Consider the following 16,723-nt stretch of genomic DNA (forward strand, 5'->3'; position numbering starts at 1 on the left):
GCTGTCATATTCCCAAACTGGGAAACTGGAATCACCTGATTAGAAAGTGGGATAACTTCTTCATCCCAACTCCTATGAGATTTATTCAACTTCCTGGTGATTCTCCAACACTTTATGTATCCAAATCAAGCTTCTTACAGAGTCATTTATCCTGGTTTGATTGGAACGCCGAAGAAGCTGTCCTATTCTCAAACTGGGAAACTGGAATCACCTGATTAGAAAGTGGGATAACTTCTATACACTTTTGTGTATTAGAGCATGATTCAACCAATCAGGGATAATCAGATGAAAAGATTAAAGAGATTAAGAGATTTTAGAGAGAATAAAGAGAGAGAGACTCAAAACTCCATTAATTAATAACTGATGAGGTTTACAAGTATTAATAGAGAGAGCAACAAGGAAATTCGAAATGGATAAGCATGTGTAGTCAAAGGACAGGCTGGAACTCCTTTTGAATCACTTGGCTGTGCTTTCTCACATGCTTGCACTAGTATAAAGGCAACTTCTCCTTTCCAGCATCATACAGGCTGTCAAAGTGATCCCTTATCCTCCCTTATCCTCTTTGGTCGAGTTTCCTCTCTTCTCTTCACTAAGTTACCTTCTCATCCCATCAGATAACTTCCCCAAGTAGTTACTGTGGTAAAAATAAAGTTACCACAGTAAAACTCTAAAGTTACTGTCTCAGCCTCCTTGGTCTTCATCTCAATACTCCCCCTCAAGCTTGACCATGTAGAACAAGTCAAGCTTGGAAACCATGAAGACCTCCCTCATTAAAAACCTCACCAAGTAAAACCCATTGGGATAAAACCTTGATGAGGGAAAAAGAGTGGAGACTCCATGGTTAAGGGGCTCAGCTCCTAGGAGTCAGATCAATGAGTCCAAGCCTTGACAGTATGGACTCCATTGTCTTCAATCTCGCTGCCTTAGTAAACACATCTGCAAGCTGATCTTCACTTCTTGTATAACATGGCAGAATCACTCCTAAGATGATCATCTGCCTCACCTTATGACAATCCACCTCTATGTGCTTTGTTCTCTCATGAAACACTGAGTTGGAGGCAATGTGGATAGCTGCTTGATTGTCACAATGCATAGTCATAGGAGTACTCTGCTCAATCTCCAGATGCTTCAAGATCCCCTTGATCCACACCAACTCGTTTGTCAGCTTCAGCATGGCTCTATACTCAGCTTCAGCACTTGAACAAGAGATAACCTTCTGCTTCTTACTCTTCCAAGTAACCAAGTTTCCTCCAATGAATGTACAATACCCAGTAGTTGATCTCCTGTCCACTCTATCTCCTGCCCAATCAGCATCACAATACCCAACCACTTCTGTACTGCCATTACAACCCATCCAAACTCCTTGTCCAGTCGTCCCACTCAGATACCTCAGTATCCTATCAACCATCTTCCAGTGATGGACCTTTGGCGCCTGCATATGCTGACTCACTTGGTTCACAGCAAAACATATATCTGGTCTGGTGATGGTCAAGTAGATCAGCTTGCCAACCATCTTCCTGTATAGCTTAGGATCTTCAAACAGCTGCTTCTCTTCAACCTCCCCCTCACGCAGAACTTTATATCCCTCCTCAAGGGGTGTCTTAGCTATCTTTCCTCCAAGCACATCAGTCTCCTTCAACATATCCATAGTATACTTCCTTTGAGACATAAACAAACCCTCCTTTGATCTGCATATCTCAATGCCCAGAAAATACTTCATCTCTCCCAAATCCTTGATGTCAAACACAGATTTGAGAAACTCCTTAGTAGCCTGAATCCCTGCCTTATCACTTCCTGTGATAATCAAATCATCCACATACACTAGAATCACAATGCTCCCTGAAGGTCCTGTCAAGGTGAAGAGAGTGTGATCTAGTTCAGACTTCCTAAAGCCTCTCCCATTGAGTGTTGTACTCAGCTTCCTGTACCAAGCTCTAGGTGACTGTTTCAACCCATATATTGCTTTCTTCAATCTCAAAACATTCCCTGGCTTTACTAGATGCTCAAGACCAGGAGGTGGATGCATGTATACTTCATCTTCAAGTTCACCTTGCAAGAAAGCATTCTTCACATCCATTTGCCACAAATCCCACTCCAAGTTTGTTGCAATAGATAACACAATTCGAATTGTGTGAAGCTTGGCCACTGGTGCAAAAGTATCAATGTAATCTTCCCCATAAGTCTGTGTAAATCCTCTTGCAACCAGCCTAGTCTTGCGCCTATCTATCTCCCCATTTGCAAGGTACTTGATGGTGAAGATCCATCTGCTTGAAACTGCCTTCTTCCCTTTAGGTAACTCACTCTCATACCAAGTATCATTCCTGATCATTGCATCCCTTTCATCTCCTACTGAATCTCTCCAAACCTTGTGCTTCATAGCTTCTTCATAAGATCTTGGTATCTCATTCTCATCCAAGTTACACATAAACACCATGTGCTCTTCTGGAAACTCAGCAAAGGAACACACGGCTTGAGAGGGATGCTCCACAGCCTGGGCATTGTAGTACACTCTCGTGTTTACCCAGTTGGAAGGATCCCTCCTTATCCTTGTGCTCCTCCGCAAGGTCTCAACCTGTTCTTCAGCCTGAACATTCTCTTGTGCTTCCTCTCTTAAACCAGTAGGTTCTCCCTGCTCATTTCCAGTAGGTTCTCCCTGCTCATTTCCACCTGACTGAGCTCCACTCTCTACTTCCTGTGTCTCCTCCTGATCATGCTGACCTGAATCCTCTTGGTTATGCTCCTGCTCCCCTGATTCAGATCCATTCCCCCTCTCATGATCAAGAGGAGTTGTTCCTCCAGCTTCTCCAGCTTGATTAGAAGGTCCTGTTCTTCCTGGTTCCTGATCTTGGGATAATCCTATCCCTAGCCTCTCCAACAACACCCTCAATGTTGTTGCCTTCTCTGATGGAGCTCGGGACAGATCCTCTAGGTCTTCCCATTTCTTCTCCTCATAATACCCTTTAGACTCAACAAACTTCACTTCTCTAGATACCATAACCCTCCTAGTTATTGGATCATAACATTTGTAGCCTTTCTGAGTGATTGAGTACCCAATGAACATAGCTTTAGTACTCTTTGCTTCTAGCTTGTTCCTTCTTTCTCCGGGAATCATCACATAACATAAGCACCCAAAGACTCTCAAATGATCAATGTGTGGCTTGGCCTTGTTTAATACTTCAAAGGGAGACAGTTTCTTCAAGACCCGGGTTGGCACTCTATTGATGAGATAGCAAGCAGTCTGAACAGCATCACTCCAAAACCTCTTAGGGACATTCATGTGGAACATTATTGATCTCGCAACCTCCATCAAATGTCTGTTCTTCCTCTCAGCCACCCCATTTTGTTGTGGTGTGTAAGGACAGCTAGTTTGTTGCACAATCCCATGCTTTGCAAGATGACTCTTGAAAGCATTGCTAGTGTATTCTCCTCCATTATCAGACCTCAGAATCTTCACAGTGGCATTGTACTGGTTAGTAACATATGCTTGGAAGTTCATGAAGGCTTCTAGGACTCTGTCTTTGGAGGGAATCATGGTGATCCATGTGTACTTTGACTTCTCATCAATGAAAGTCACAAAGTACTTATGGCTGTCTCTAGACATACAGGGAGCTGTCCACACGTCTGAATGCACCAGATCAAAGCAATTCTCATATCTGGTTTCTGATGTTGGGAAGACAGTCCTACAGTGCTTTCCAAGTATACAAGCTTCACACTCCAAGTGATTGAACGCCATACTTGGTAGAATCAGTTCAATTGCCTTGGCATGAGGATGTCCCAGCCTTGCATGCCATGTGAGATTATCACACCTATCCGTTGTGCTGCTTAAACACACAGACTCCACAGGACTAGGCGCCTCAGTTGTTTGGAGATGATAGAGCTGATGCTTGCTGTCTCCTCTGCCAATAACTCTTCCAGTCTTCAAATCCTGGAACTCAACTTCATTTGGTCTGAAAACCACTTGACAATCCAGATCAACTGTAGCCTTCTTAACTGAGATTAGATTGGATGTAAACTGAGGTAGGTAGAAGGCAGTGGAGTTCTTCTCAAACAGCTTGAGGTTTCCCACTCCTTCTATTGGGATCCTGGTACCATTGGCTATCATGACACTCCCTGTTGCTGCTTTAACCTCACTGATTAGTCTCTTGTCACTGATCATGTGGTGTGTTGCTCCAGAGTCAATGATGATGGGTTTAGATGTGGATGCTTTGGCAGGAGCACCCAGACTCCGGGTCGTAGCCAAAGCATACACATGCTTAACCAAATCATCCCATTCCTTCTTTGTCACACACTCATCTGCCCTCTTGGTATCCATTCCTCTCATATCCGCACTGTCTCCTACTGTTTCTCCCATGTAAGCTGAGTATGAACACTCTCCTATAACCATCTGCTGAAGTTCATCCTTGATTCTCTTCAAGATTACACTCATCCTGTCACTTAAGTGCTCAGACTCGCTATCCTTTTCCATGCCCTTCTCTTCATTAACCACTCCTTAGAAAGTTTTCTCAACCTTCCCCTCTTACAGCTTGTACCTCCCTTCCATCTTTCTGGCTTCCTGTTCATTTCCCACACATCACAAGTATATTTAACAAGCTCACATACCTCTTCCATAAGGAAGCTGAAGATCACATCTTGCTTCCTCCTTTCTTGACAACATCTCGGATTTGATGTGTGTGTCTTCACCACATCTAGCTCTGACCATACTTCTCTCAGCCTTCCCACAAGCTGATAACACTCATCCTTTCCTTGTCTCAAGCCGCGGATCACCCCTCTGTCCTCAACGACTCTCACAAGCTTGGACTTGCCTAAAGTTGCTTCAATCTCACTCTTTGTAGTGTTTCCTTGAACAACTTCATTTCCCAGCTTCAGACCTCTTGTCTGACCTTCTTCAGTAGCCATTTCCATGAAAGGTTTCCCCTTTCCATGACTACTCCATAACCCACAGCTTTCCAAAGCTCTCTTTGCCCATCTTGACCAATCGCCATCCCTCTCTTCTTCAAGCTCCATGGTTGTACTAGATCTGTGCTTCATTTCCATGTTGAGATAGTTTGAATCCATCAGAATATCTCACACCACTCAGATAATAAAGACCAGAACTCAAGAACACCAAGAACACTCAAGAACACTCAAGAACACCCAGATTTTTATGAAAAACGAAATCACACTCTCCCCTTTTTAGCAACCTGGCTCTGATACCATATACACTTTTGTGTATTAGAGCATGATTCAACCAATCAGGGATAATCAGATGAAAAGATTAAAGAGATTAAGAGATTTTAGAGAGAATAAAGAGAGAGAGACTCAAAACTCCATTAATTAATAACTGATGAGGTTTACAAGTATTAATAGAGAGAGCAACAAGGAAATTCGAAATGGATAAGCATGTGTAGTCAAAGGACAGGCTGGAACTCCTTTTGAATCACTTGGCTGTGCTTTCTCACATGCTTGCACTAGTATAAAGGCAACTTCTCCTTTCCAGCATCATACAGGCTGTCAAAGTGATCCCTTATCCTTCCTTATCCTCCCTTATCCTCTTTGGTCGAGTTTCCTCTCTTCTCTTCACTAAGTTACCTTCTCATCCCATCAGATAACTTCCCCAAGTAGTTACTGTGGTAAAAATAAAGTTACCACAGTAAAACTCTAAAGTTACTGTCTCAGCCTCCTTGGTCTTCATCTCAATAACTTCTTCATCCCAACTCCTATGAGATTTATTCAACTTCCTGGTGATTCTCCAACACTTTATGTATCCAAATCAAGCTTCTCACAGAGTGATTCATCCTGGTTTGATTGGAACGACGAAGAAGCTGTCCTATTCCCAAACTGGGAAACTGGAATCACCTGATTAGAAAGTGGGATAACTTCTTCATCCCAACTCCTATGAGATTTATTCAACTTCCTGGTGTTTCTCCACCATTTTATGTATCCAAATCAAGCTTCTTACAAAGTGATTCATCCTGGTGTTATTGGAACGACGAAGAAGCTGTCCTATTCCCAAACTGGGAAACTGGAATCACCTGATTAGAAAGTTGGATAACTTCTTCATCCCAACTCCTATGAGATTTATTCAACTTCCTGGTGATTCTCCAACACTTTATGTATCCAAATCAAGCTTCTTACAGAGTGATTCATCCTGGTTTGATTGGAACGACGAAGAAGCTGTCCTATTCCCAAACTGGGAAACTGGAATCACCTGATTAGAAAGTGGGATAACTTCTTCATCCCAACTCCTATGAGATTTATTCAACTTCCTGGTGATTCTCCAACACTTTATGTATCCAAATCAAGCTTCTTACAGAGTGATTCATCCTGGTTTGATTGGAACGACGAAGAAGCTGTCCTATTCCCAAACTGGGAAACTGGAATCACCTGATTTGAAAGTGGGATAACTCATTCATCCCAACTCCTATGAGATTAATTCAACTTCCTGGTGATTCTCCAACACTTTATGTATCCAAGTCAAGCTTCTTACAAAGTGATTCATCCTGGTTTGTATGAGATTTGTAGAGTTCTCTTCTCTGGTTGTATGTGTGTGTATAAACTCCAATGGAGAAAGATGAGAGCTTGCTCTAGGTAATTTAGAAAGAGAGATTGGTGAGAGTGTTTATGAGAGAATAAGAGACTTAGGAACAGAGATTAAGAGACTGAGAGATTAGGAGAGTAAGAGATTAAAGATTAGGGTTTCAGATTCAAGAACAAGTTTATCATTCATGAAGTGGAGAGGGGAAATCCCCCTTACTCCCTTAGGAGTTACAAAACGTTCACAACAATGCCTTATATAGGCTTTTACACTTTGCAATCATAAACCCTTAATCTAATGGATAGAAATGACTTGAGAAATGGATGGCTTGGATGTAGTCTTGTTTCTGGTCAAAGGGAGCACGTGATGGTAGCTGATTGGTGGAGAGGAGCTGCTGCCTGATTGGTTATGCTAAGGCTCCCATGAACCTTTACTCACATATGTGTCTAGATTCATGGTCCAACTTGCTTTCCCTTTACATCTCATGACAGGCTGTCCTTGGACCACGCCCTCTCTCCTTTCCCTTGCTTTCCAACAGTCACAAAGAAGATAAGGTCGTCTGATTGCTCTTGGAAACCAACGCCCTAAGTTTGCACAGCTTCTGGTGAGTTTCCCGGATGTGTGGTCGAGAGGTGTGGTTGTACGGTCGATGGTACGGATCTCCTGTCCGTACCACTCGCCCTATTTATGCCCAATACTCTTCCTCCTTCTTCTGATGATCCACACACCTTCTCTTAGTTGCCCATGTCCGTACGAGGCCGTACACACGCCCTATCTTTGCACCTTGGACCATCTTCTCTCAAACTCTTCCAAACCCTTCTTCTGATCAGTCTAAGTCCCTCCTGGACTTATCTTCACAAGATAACTACTTCAGAACACTTATGAAGCTTGATTGAACTCTTCTGGACATCTTCTAGAGCTTTCCCTATCATTGTACAAGCTCCATCTTCTCTTCAGTTCAACACTCCCCCTCAAGCTTGACTTTAGGAGATCCTAAGCCAAGCTTGGAACTCTGAAGAGTCTCCCTCATTAAAAACCTTACAAGGAAAACCCATTGGGACAAAACCTTGTAAGGGAAAAAGAGTAGAGCTCTCCAAAGCCTAGGGATTGGCCAGTGAGCTCTTGTGCCTTAGAACCAGTGTGGTTGGACACAAGAAGCTCTGGATCACGGCCTAATAGGTGCAGCAACTCAACACAGCTTTGCGCACACTTCACACTTCAGCTTCACCTCTTCATGGAACCGGTTCGAAGTCTCCCCCTCTCAACTGACTTCACAGCCATCTTAGAGAAGCTGGGACACGACCAGATCATCTTCAGAACACCAGTAAGGCTGATCAGCACTTTACACATGGCTTGCCCTCCTCATAGAACTAGTTTGGATCTCCCCCTCTCAACAGACTTCTCAGCCACCTTAGAGAAGCTAGGAAATGACCAGGAACATCTTTAGTGAGGCTCAAGCAATGGTACCTGATACATTATCCCAAAGGTGCATCAGTACCTATCAAAACCAAGTAAATGAATATCCTGCATCACACTTGATGCACACAATCTCACAATTCAATCATAATCATTTTAAGTATCTTTTCAAGCACAAGCAATGAATAAGATGAATGAAAAAGATTTGAAGAAAGAGTTTAAAAGTCTAAGGGAACTCCCCTTGTGTTTTTGTGAGTTTCCTAACTCGGCCAATGCACCATCTCCATGGCATCATCAACTTCTTGGAACGGCAGAATGGATTCATCAGCTTCTCCTCAATCACCTCTCATTGAAGCCGTATTGATGGAGAGCTTTCTTCCTCACTCTCCAAGGCTGCCCTGAACAGCCTCTTGCCTAGACACGCCACTGACTTGGTCCGGTTGATGATCCTTGTAGAAGCTTTTGCAAAAGACTTGTTACTGACCATGGATCATATGCATTAAGACTCCCCCTCAAGCTTAGAACCGAGACTAGAAGGAGCTAAGCTTGTGATGATCCTATGCATCTCCATGGTCTAATAACGATCATCTTTCATGATAGCTTTCTTCTTGTGAGTTTACTCTCTTCCTTAACCAGGAACTAGGGTGTTTGAATCACCATAGAGAGTCTCACAAGACACACTTCTCATTGCATAATGACCCATGCTACACTTCCTGTAGACTAAGGACTAGATATGTCCAATGGTATTATGCAATGGCCATCTCTCATTGCATACTCAATCACACTACACTTCCTGTAGATTATGGACTAACATGTCCTAGTGATGATATGCAATGGCACAAGACCTTTGTCTTTACATTCTTGGTTGTTGGCGAGTTACATGTATCACATTCCTTGTGTACCTAACACCACCACAACTCAATGCAAGATCAGATCATCCCATTGGGATCAAACCAAGATTATCCATCATGTTTGATCACCAATGCCACAGCAAATATATATACCTTGAAACAAGCCAATCAATCAAGGCAAGAACAAGCAGTTTTCAATCTCTAAAATGACAATGCAAGCTTTATACAATACATTGACAATTTAGGCTCATTTTTAAATGCATCAATACATGAATGCACAATCTTAAAGCATTAACTACATGAATGCAACATGTTCAATCCATGAGACATATTAAAGCTATGCACAACAGTTTCAATCAAGACCAATGATGCAAGCAACTTAGACAATATGAGACATGCTTATGTATGCAAAACAGCTTTTCAAACATGATGCCAGCAGTAGAGACATTCTACTCAATTCTACGACACATTCATGCTGATTCAAGCTAGGGCAACACACAAGACAATGCAATAAACAAAACATGAGATTCTGGGACTCTAGACACCACTCACAGCACAATAAATAAAGACACAAGCTCTTATTAAGGGTTAGGAGGTTTGCTTACAAACAAGAGATCCGAGCTGATCTCTTGAACCTCCATGGGCACGGTTCACTTGAACTTGGCAGGTTTGATGCTTGGATTCAGTATCCAACACCTCTCCTTGGTGTGTGCCCATCCCTCTTGCAATGCTCACTCTCCAAGCATCTCACACCAGAAGCTTATTGAGTAGCTTTCTTCTTCCCTCTACTTCGGCTGGATCACTCCATGATCAGCTTGCAATGGTCTTGGTTTAAATTGCATCACCCTCCTGGTGATGCTCTTCTTTGCATGTCGACTGTCCTCTCTACACTCATCTGATGTGTAGGCTATGGTGACTAAACCACCATGGACAGAACCACAAGTCATCTCTCCATTGTCACAACATCCTCTCTACCCTCTTTGGAGCAGGCTGTGGACTTCCCACAGAATGTTGGCAACAGGCTTCATTTTATCATTCTCTTGTAGTGATCAGGAGGAAACATGTCTTGAACTTTAGCTCTTCAGGTTGGTCATTTGAATCCCCACCGCAAGCTTGAGACCGAGAATGGGCCTCAATGAACTTCAAGACCAGGAGCACATCACCCTAACAGCTGCGCTTAAATCACTGATCCACCCTTTTGCCTTCAGCTTCAAGTACCCTCAGATCACCGGCCTTCCTCATGGCTTAGGTGGTGACCTTCTTCTTCTTGTGTGTCTTGAACCAGGAGCTCAACAACCTTGTGGCCTGCGCTTCTTAAACCAGCTTCTACACACAAGAACCTTCCCATTGCTCCACACAATGGTTGGTCTTCCGCTTGTATGTCTTGAACCAGGAGCTCAACAACCTCGTGGCCTGCGCTTCTTAAACCAGCTTCTACACACAAGTATCTTCCCATTGCTCCACACAATGGTTCAAGTCTTCCTCTTGTCTTGGATAGGTGGTGAGTAAAGAACACTTCTTGTGAACCTGAAACACCACTCAAACTCCAGCAAGGATAAGACACAAGAGTATTGGGATCAATCCTTGATTAATCATCAAGTTTGATTCCCAATCTCACAAGCATTGCAACAGATTAAAACAAGTCATTTTCAAGTTCTATCTTTGCAAGCAATCTCTCTAAGCACAAGCATTTTCTTTTTCAGATTATGCAAGCTACTTAGGCATTTTTAAAGCTTCTTTACTCAGCATTTAGACATGAATCTAATGCTTCAATGTAAGACAGCCACAAGACTATATGCAACAGCTTTCAATTCGGTTTCAATCCATGTATGCAAGCAGATTCAATCAATCACAACAAGCATCATTATGAACCGGAGATAAGCATATTAACATACCTAGTAATCCTAGTAATACTGTTAAATTACTAGCCTTTTTAAAGCACTTACACAACTGCTAGTAAACTTAGTATAACTAGAACGATGAAAGGATTACTAGGGAACCAAGCTCTTTAAGCATCCTGGGACAGATTCTAAATTCATTTTATTTCATTTAGTAATCTTTAAACAGTCCTCAGGTTTTCAATCACATCACAACATCACAACCAGACAACAACACAAGCTCATTATCAAGATGGTTTATAGAATTGCTTACAACAAGGAACCAGGTTGATTCCTTTTGCATTTTGTGAAACCGGCCATGACTGTTGTTGGAACTGAGAGTCTAGATCATCACCCACCTCCTTCTCCTTCAGTTCATGGCCACCATCTTGTACCATCAACTCAAAAGACCCCTCCTTTCTTCAGAACATCTAGGCGCCAAGCTCTTGACACCATACTCTTTTAGCCTGATGTGAAACTTCTCTTGGACAAGGAGCTTTGGAGTCAGGTTAGTTAGGCCTCTCCATACACCTTTGCCTCCAAGGATAATCTCCATCTGAGCAGGTAGAGAACAGGATGAGGAACCAAGGGAACACGCCAAGCTTCAGCCTTCTTCTTCATAAGGGACTGAACTGGATGGGAAAGCGTCAATGGTTTGGTTTTGAGATGAGGCGTGAGCTGTGGACTTGCGGAAGCTTCAGCTCAGGTTCTGATGAACCTGGCTCTGATACCATATGAGATTTGTAGAGTTCTCTTCTCTGGTTGTATGTGTGTGTATAAACTCCAATGGAGAAAGATGAGAGCTTGCTCTAGGTAATTTAGAAAGAGAGATTGGTGAGAGTGTTTATGAGAGAATAAGAGACTTAGGAACAGAGATTAAGAGACTGAGAGATTAGGAGAGTAAGAGATTAAAGATTAGGGTTTCAGATTCAAGAACAAGTTTATCATTCATGAAGTGGAGAGGGGAAATCCCCCTTACTCCCTTAGGAGTTACAAAACGTTCACAACAATGCCTTATATAGGCTTTTACACTTTGCAATCATAAACCCTTAATCTAATGGATAGAAATGACTTGAGAAATGGATGGCTTGGATGTAGTCTTGTTTCTGGTCAAAGGGAGCACGTGATGGTAGCTGATTGGTGGAGAGGAGCTGCTGCCTGATTGGTTATGCTAAGGCTCCCATGAACCTTTACTCACATATGTGTCTAGATTCATGGTCCAACTTGCTTTCCCTTTACATCTCATGACAGGCTGTCCTTGGACCACGCCCTCTCTCCTTTCCCTTGCTTTCCAACAGTCACACAGAAGATAAGGTCGTCTGATTGCTCTTGGAAACCAACGCCCTAAGTTTGCACAGCTTCTGGTGAGTTTCCCGGATGTGTGGTCGAGAGGTGTGGTTGTACGGTCGATGGTATGGATCTCCTGTCCGTACCACTCGCCCTATTTATGCCCAATACTCTTCCTCCTTCTTCTGATGATCCACACACCTTCTCTTAGTTACCCATGTCCGTACGAGGCCGTACACACGCCCTATCTTTGCACCTTGGACCATTTTCTCTCAAACTCTTCCAAACCCTTCTTCTGATCAGTCTAAGTCCCTCCTGGACTTATCTTCACAAGATAACTACTTCAGAACACTTCTGAAGCATGATTGAACTCTTCTGGACATCTTCTAGAGCTTGCCCTATCATTGTACAAGCTCCATCTTCTCTTCAGTTCAACAGTTTGATTGGAACGCCGAAGAAGCTGTCCTATTCCCAAACTGGGAAACTGGAATCACCTGATTAGAAAGTGGGATAACTTCTTCATCCCAACTCCTATGAGATTTATTAATTTTCCTGGTGTTTTTCCACCATTTTATGTATCCAAATCAAGCTTCTTACAAAGTGATTCATCCTGGTGTTATTGGAACGACGAAGAAGCTGTCCTATTCCCAAACTGGGAAACTGGAATCACCAGATTAGAAAGTGGGATAACTTCTTCATCCCAACTCCTATAAGATTTATTCAACTTCCTGGTGATTCTACACCACTTTATGTATCCAAACTAAGCTTCTTACAAAGTGATTCATCCTGGTGTTATTGGAACGACGAAGAAGCTGTCCTATTCCCAAACTGGGAAACTGGAATCACCTGATTAGAAAGTGGGATAACTTCTTCATCCCAACTCCTATGAGATTAATTCAACGTCCTGGTGATTCTCCACCACTTTATGTATCCAAATCAAGCTTCTTACAAAGTGATTCATCCTGGTTTGATTGGAACGCCGAAGAAGCTGTCCTATTCCCAAACTGGGAAACTGGAATCACCTGATTAGAAAGTGGGATAACTTCTTCATCCCAACTCCTATGAGATTTATTCAACTTCCTGGTGATTCTCCAACACTTTATGTATTTAAATCAAGCTTCTTACAGAGTGATTCATCCTGGTTTGATTGGAACGACGAAGAAGCTGTCCTATTCCCAAACTGGGAAAGTGGAATCACCTGATTAGAAAGTGGGATAACTTCTTCATCCCAACTCCTATGAGATTAATTCAACTTCCTGGTGATTATCCAACACTTTATGTATCCAAGTCAAGCTTCTTACAAAGTGATTCATCCTGGTTTGATTGGAACGCCGAAGAAGCTGTCCTATTCCCAAACTGGGAAACTGGAATCACCTGATTAGAAAGTGGGATAACTTCTTCATCCCAACTCCTATGATATTTATTCAATTTCCTGGTGTTTCTCCACCATTTTATGTATCCAAATTAAGCTTCTTACATAGTGATTCATCCTGGTGTTATTGGAACGACGAAGAAGCTGTCCTATTCCCAAACTGGGAAACTGGAATCACCTGATTAGAAAGTGGGATAACTTTTTCATCCCAACTCCTATGAGATTTATTCAACTTCCTGGTGATTCTCCAACACTTTATGTATCCAAATCAAGCTTCTTACAGAGTGATTCATCCTGGTTTGATTGGAACGACGAAGAAGCTGTCCTATTCCCAAACTGGGAAACTAGAATCACCTGATTTGAAAGGAGGATAACGTCTTCATCCCAACTCCTATGAGATTTATTCAACTTCCTGGTGATTCTCCACCACTTTATGTATCCAAATCAAGCTTCTTACAAAGTGATTCATCCTGGTGTTATTGGAACGACGAAGAAGCTGTCCTTTTCCTAAACTGGGAAACTTGAATCACCTGATTAGAAAGTGGGATAACTTATTCATCTTAACTCCTATGAGATTAATTCAACTTCCTGGTGATTCTCCACCACTTTATGTATCCAAATCAAGCTTCTTACAAAGTGATTCATCCTGGTTTGATTGGAACGACGAAGAAGCTGTCCTATTCCCAAACTGGGAAACTGGAATCACCTGATTTGAAAGTGGGATAACTCATTCATCCCAACTCCTATGAGATTAATTCAACTTCCTGGTGATTCTCCAACACTTTATGTATCCAAGTCAAGCTTCTTACAAAGTGATTCATCCTGGTTTGATTGGAACGCCGAAGAAGCTGTCCTATTCCCAAACTGGGAAACTGGAATCACCTGATTAGAAAGTGGGATAACTTCTTCATCCCAACTCCTATGAGATTTATTCAACTTCCTGGTGATTCTCCAACACTTTATGTATTTAAATCAAGCTTCTTACAGAGTGATTCATCCTGGTTTGATTGGAACGACGAAGAAGCTGTCCTATTCCCAAACTGGGAAACTGGAATCACCTGATTAGAAAGTGGGATAACTTCTTCATCCCAACTCCTATGAGATTAATTCAACTTCCTGGTGATTCTCCAACACTTTATGTATCCAAGTCAAGCTTCTTACAAAGTGATTCATCCTGGTTTGATTGGAACGATGAAGAAGCTGTCCTATTCCCAAACTGGGAAACTGGAATCACCTGATTAGAAAGTGGGATAACTTCTTCATCCCAACTCCTATGAGATTAATTCAACTTCCTGGTGATTATCCAACACTTTATGTATCCAAGTCAAGCTTCTTACAAAGTGATTCATCCTGGTTTGATTGGAACGCCGAAGAAGCTGTCCTATTCCCAAACTGGGAAACTGGAATCACCTGATTAGAAAGTGGGATAATGGTGCAGCCTGGGTATGGCTTAGACTCTGGATCACTTGAAGGTGGATGGATAGAGGGCGTTCTAAGAGGCTACTAGCTCTCCTTTGAACTATGGACGTCTCCCTGAGCCTGTGGGTTGGCGCCAAGGATGGTTTGCTACTCAAAGACACAAGATCACCTTGTATTGTCTAAGATGGGATTCACAGGAATTCCTTCCTTTAAGTGAGATCAATGTTCTAGAGCTGAACAGAGAAAGCTAGAGACAAGACAACAAAGTTGGCTGAATAATTCTTAGATTGAAAGTTGAGAAACAAAGCTGCCTCCCCCATGTTCTTAAGGTAAAAATCGAAAACCCTAATACTAAACCAAGGTGGTTTAATTCTAATTCTAATCCTAATTGTCTTTGGTTTAAATTAAATGAAAGCCCAATAACCAAACCCTTACAAAGTAATTAAATTAAACCAACAAGCTGGTTTATCTTGATCTCCTTGCCTTGAACCAAGGCCCACGGTTTTGGCTATCTCCTGGAGCCTCTCCTCCTGTGCTCTCAGCCTTGATCTGGTTACTGGTCCACTCCACAAGCTGGCTAGGTCATTTGGTTCTTCTCTGCTCAAGTCTGGTTCTTCTCTGCTCAAGTCTGGTTCTTCTCTGCTCAAGTCTGGTTCTTCTCTGCTCAAGTCTGGCTCTTCTCTTCTCAAGTCTGGCTCTCCCTCATCAGACTCACTCAGCTCTCCAATGTCTCTACTCATGGCTACACCATCCCCTCCTCCTTTAAAAGGATTTGACCTCAAATCCAAATCATCTGCAATAAAAGGATCCAAGTCAGAAACATTGAAAGTAGAACTGATTGTGTATTTCCCTTCAAGATCAATCTGGTAGGCATTGTTGTTGATTCTCTTCAGCACTTTGAAAGGTCCATCTTTCCTTGGTAGCAACTTTGATTTCCTCTCAACAGGAAACCTCTCTTTTTCATGTGAATCCACACAAGATCACCCGGTTCAAGTACTAGCTCCTTGCGCCCCTTGTTCTTCTGCCTCTCATACATCTTGGTCCTCTCCTCAATGTTCTTCCTGACCTGTTCATGCAAAGACAAAACAAACTCGGCCTTTTGCTTGCCATCAAGGTTAGTTTGTTCTTTTAAAGGTAAAGCAAATAAATCAAGAGGAGACAATGGGTTAAACCCATAAACAACTTGAAAAGGAGAGAGTTTAGTAGCTGAATGCACTGCTCTGTTATATGCAAACTCTACATGTGGTAAACAATCCTCCCATGTCCTAATGTTACTCTTAATGATGGCACGCAAAAGAGTAGACAATGTCCTATTGACTGATTCAGTTTGACCATCAGTTTGGGGATGACAAGTAGTTGAAAACAATAGCTTAGTTCCCAACTTTCCCCACAGAGTTTTCCAGAAGTAGCTAAGGAACTTAGTATCTCTATCAGAAACTATAGTCCTAGGCATACCATGCAATCTAACAACTTCTCTAAAGAATAGATCAGCTACCAAAGATGCATCATCAGTTTTATGACAAGGTATGAAGTGAGCCATCTTAGAAAATCTATCAACAACCACAAAGATGCTATCTCTTCCTTTCCTAGTTCTAGGCAATCCTAAGACAAAGTCCATAGAGATATCAATCCATGGTGCAGTAGGAATAGGGAGAGGTGTATACAAACCTGTTGGTTGGACCTTAGATTTGGCTTGCTTGCACACGACACACCTTGAGCACACACGCTCCACTTCTTTCTTCATACTCGGCCAGTAGAAGTGCTCCTGCAAGGTGGAGAGTGTTTTGGCGACCCCAAAGTGTCCCATCAGCACTCCTGCGTGAGCTTCCCTAACATACAATTCTCTCAAAGAACCACTAGGAACACACAGGCGGTTATCATAGAAAAGAAATCCTTTTACTTGATAGAATTTTCCACTAGCATGTTTCTCAGATTCTCTAAACACATCTTTAAACTCAGGATCATTAGCATAGCAAGATTTGATGTG

At 42.3% G+C, this 16,723-nt stretch overlaps 1 protein-coding gene across 1 annotated transcript; it reads right to left on the minus strand.

Annotated features, from left to right (window-relative positions):
* Positions 1 to 8,703: 8,703 nt before the first annotated feature.
* On the minus strand, positions 8,704 to 12,352 carry LOC117130694. Its single transcript, XM_033283419.1, has 2 exons — positions 10,933 to 12,352; positions 8,704 to 10,308 (listed from the first exon to the last, which is right to left on the minus strand). The coding sequence occupies exons 1-2, from the start codon at positions 11,054 to 11,056 to the stop codon at positions 10,007 to 10,009; spliced, it is 426 nt and encodes a 141-aa protein (XP_033139310.1). The 5' UTR covers positions 11,057 to 12,352; the 3' UTR covers positions 8,704 to 10,006.
* Between the last annotated feature and the right edge of the window lie 4,371 nt (positions 12,353 to 16,723).

Source organism: Brassica rapa, unplaced genomic scaffold (genome assembly GCF_000309985.2).
Source record: "Brassica rapa cultivar Chiifu-401-42 unplaced genomic scaffold, CAAS_Brap_v3.01 Scaffold0650, whole genome shotgun sequence".
Taxonomy (NCBI): Eukaryota; Viridiplantae; Streptophyta; class Magnoliopsida; order Brassicales; family Brassicaceae; genus Brassica; species Brassica rapa.

Excerpts from the sequence above, each read along its gene's own strand:
- LOC117130694 (XM_033283419.1), bottom strand. The coding sequence starts at position 11,056 with ATGGTACAAGATGGTGGCCATGAACTGAAGGAGAAGGAGGTGGGTGAT. Across the intron at positions 10,309-10,932 it reads AATCAACCTGGTTCCTTGTT|GTTCACAAGAAGTGTTCTTT; the intron begins GTAAGCAATTCT and ends GTGGTGTTTCAG.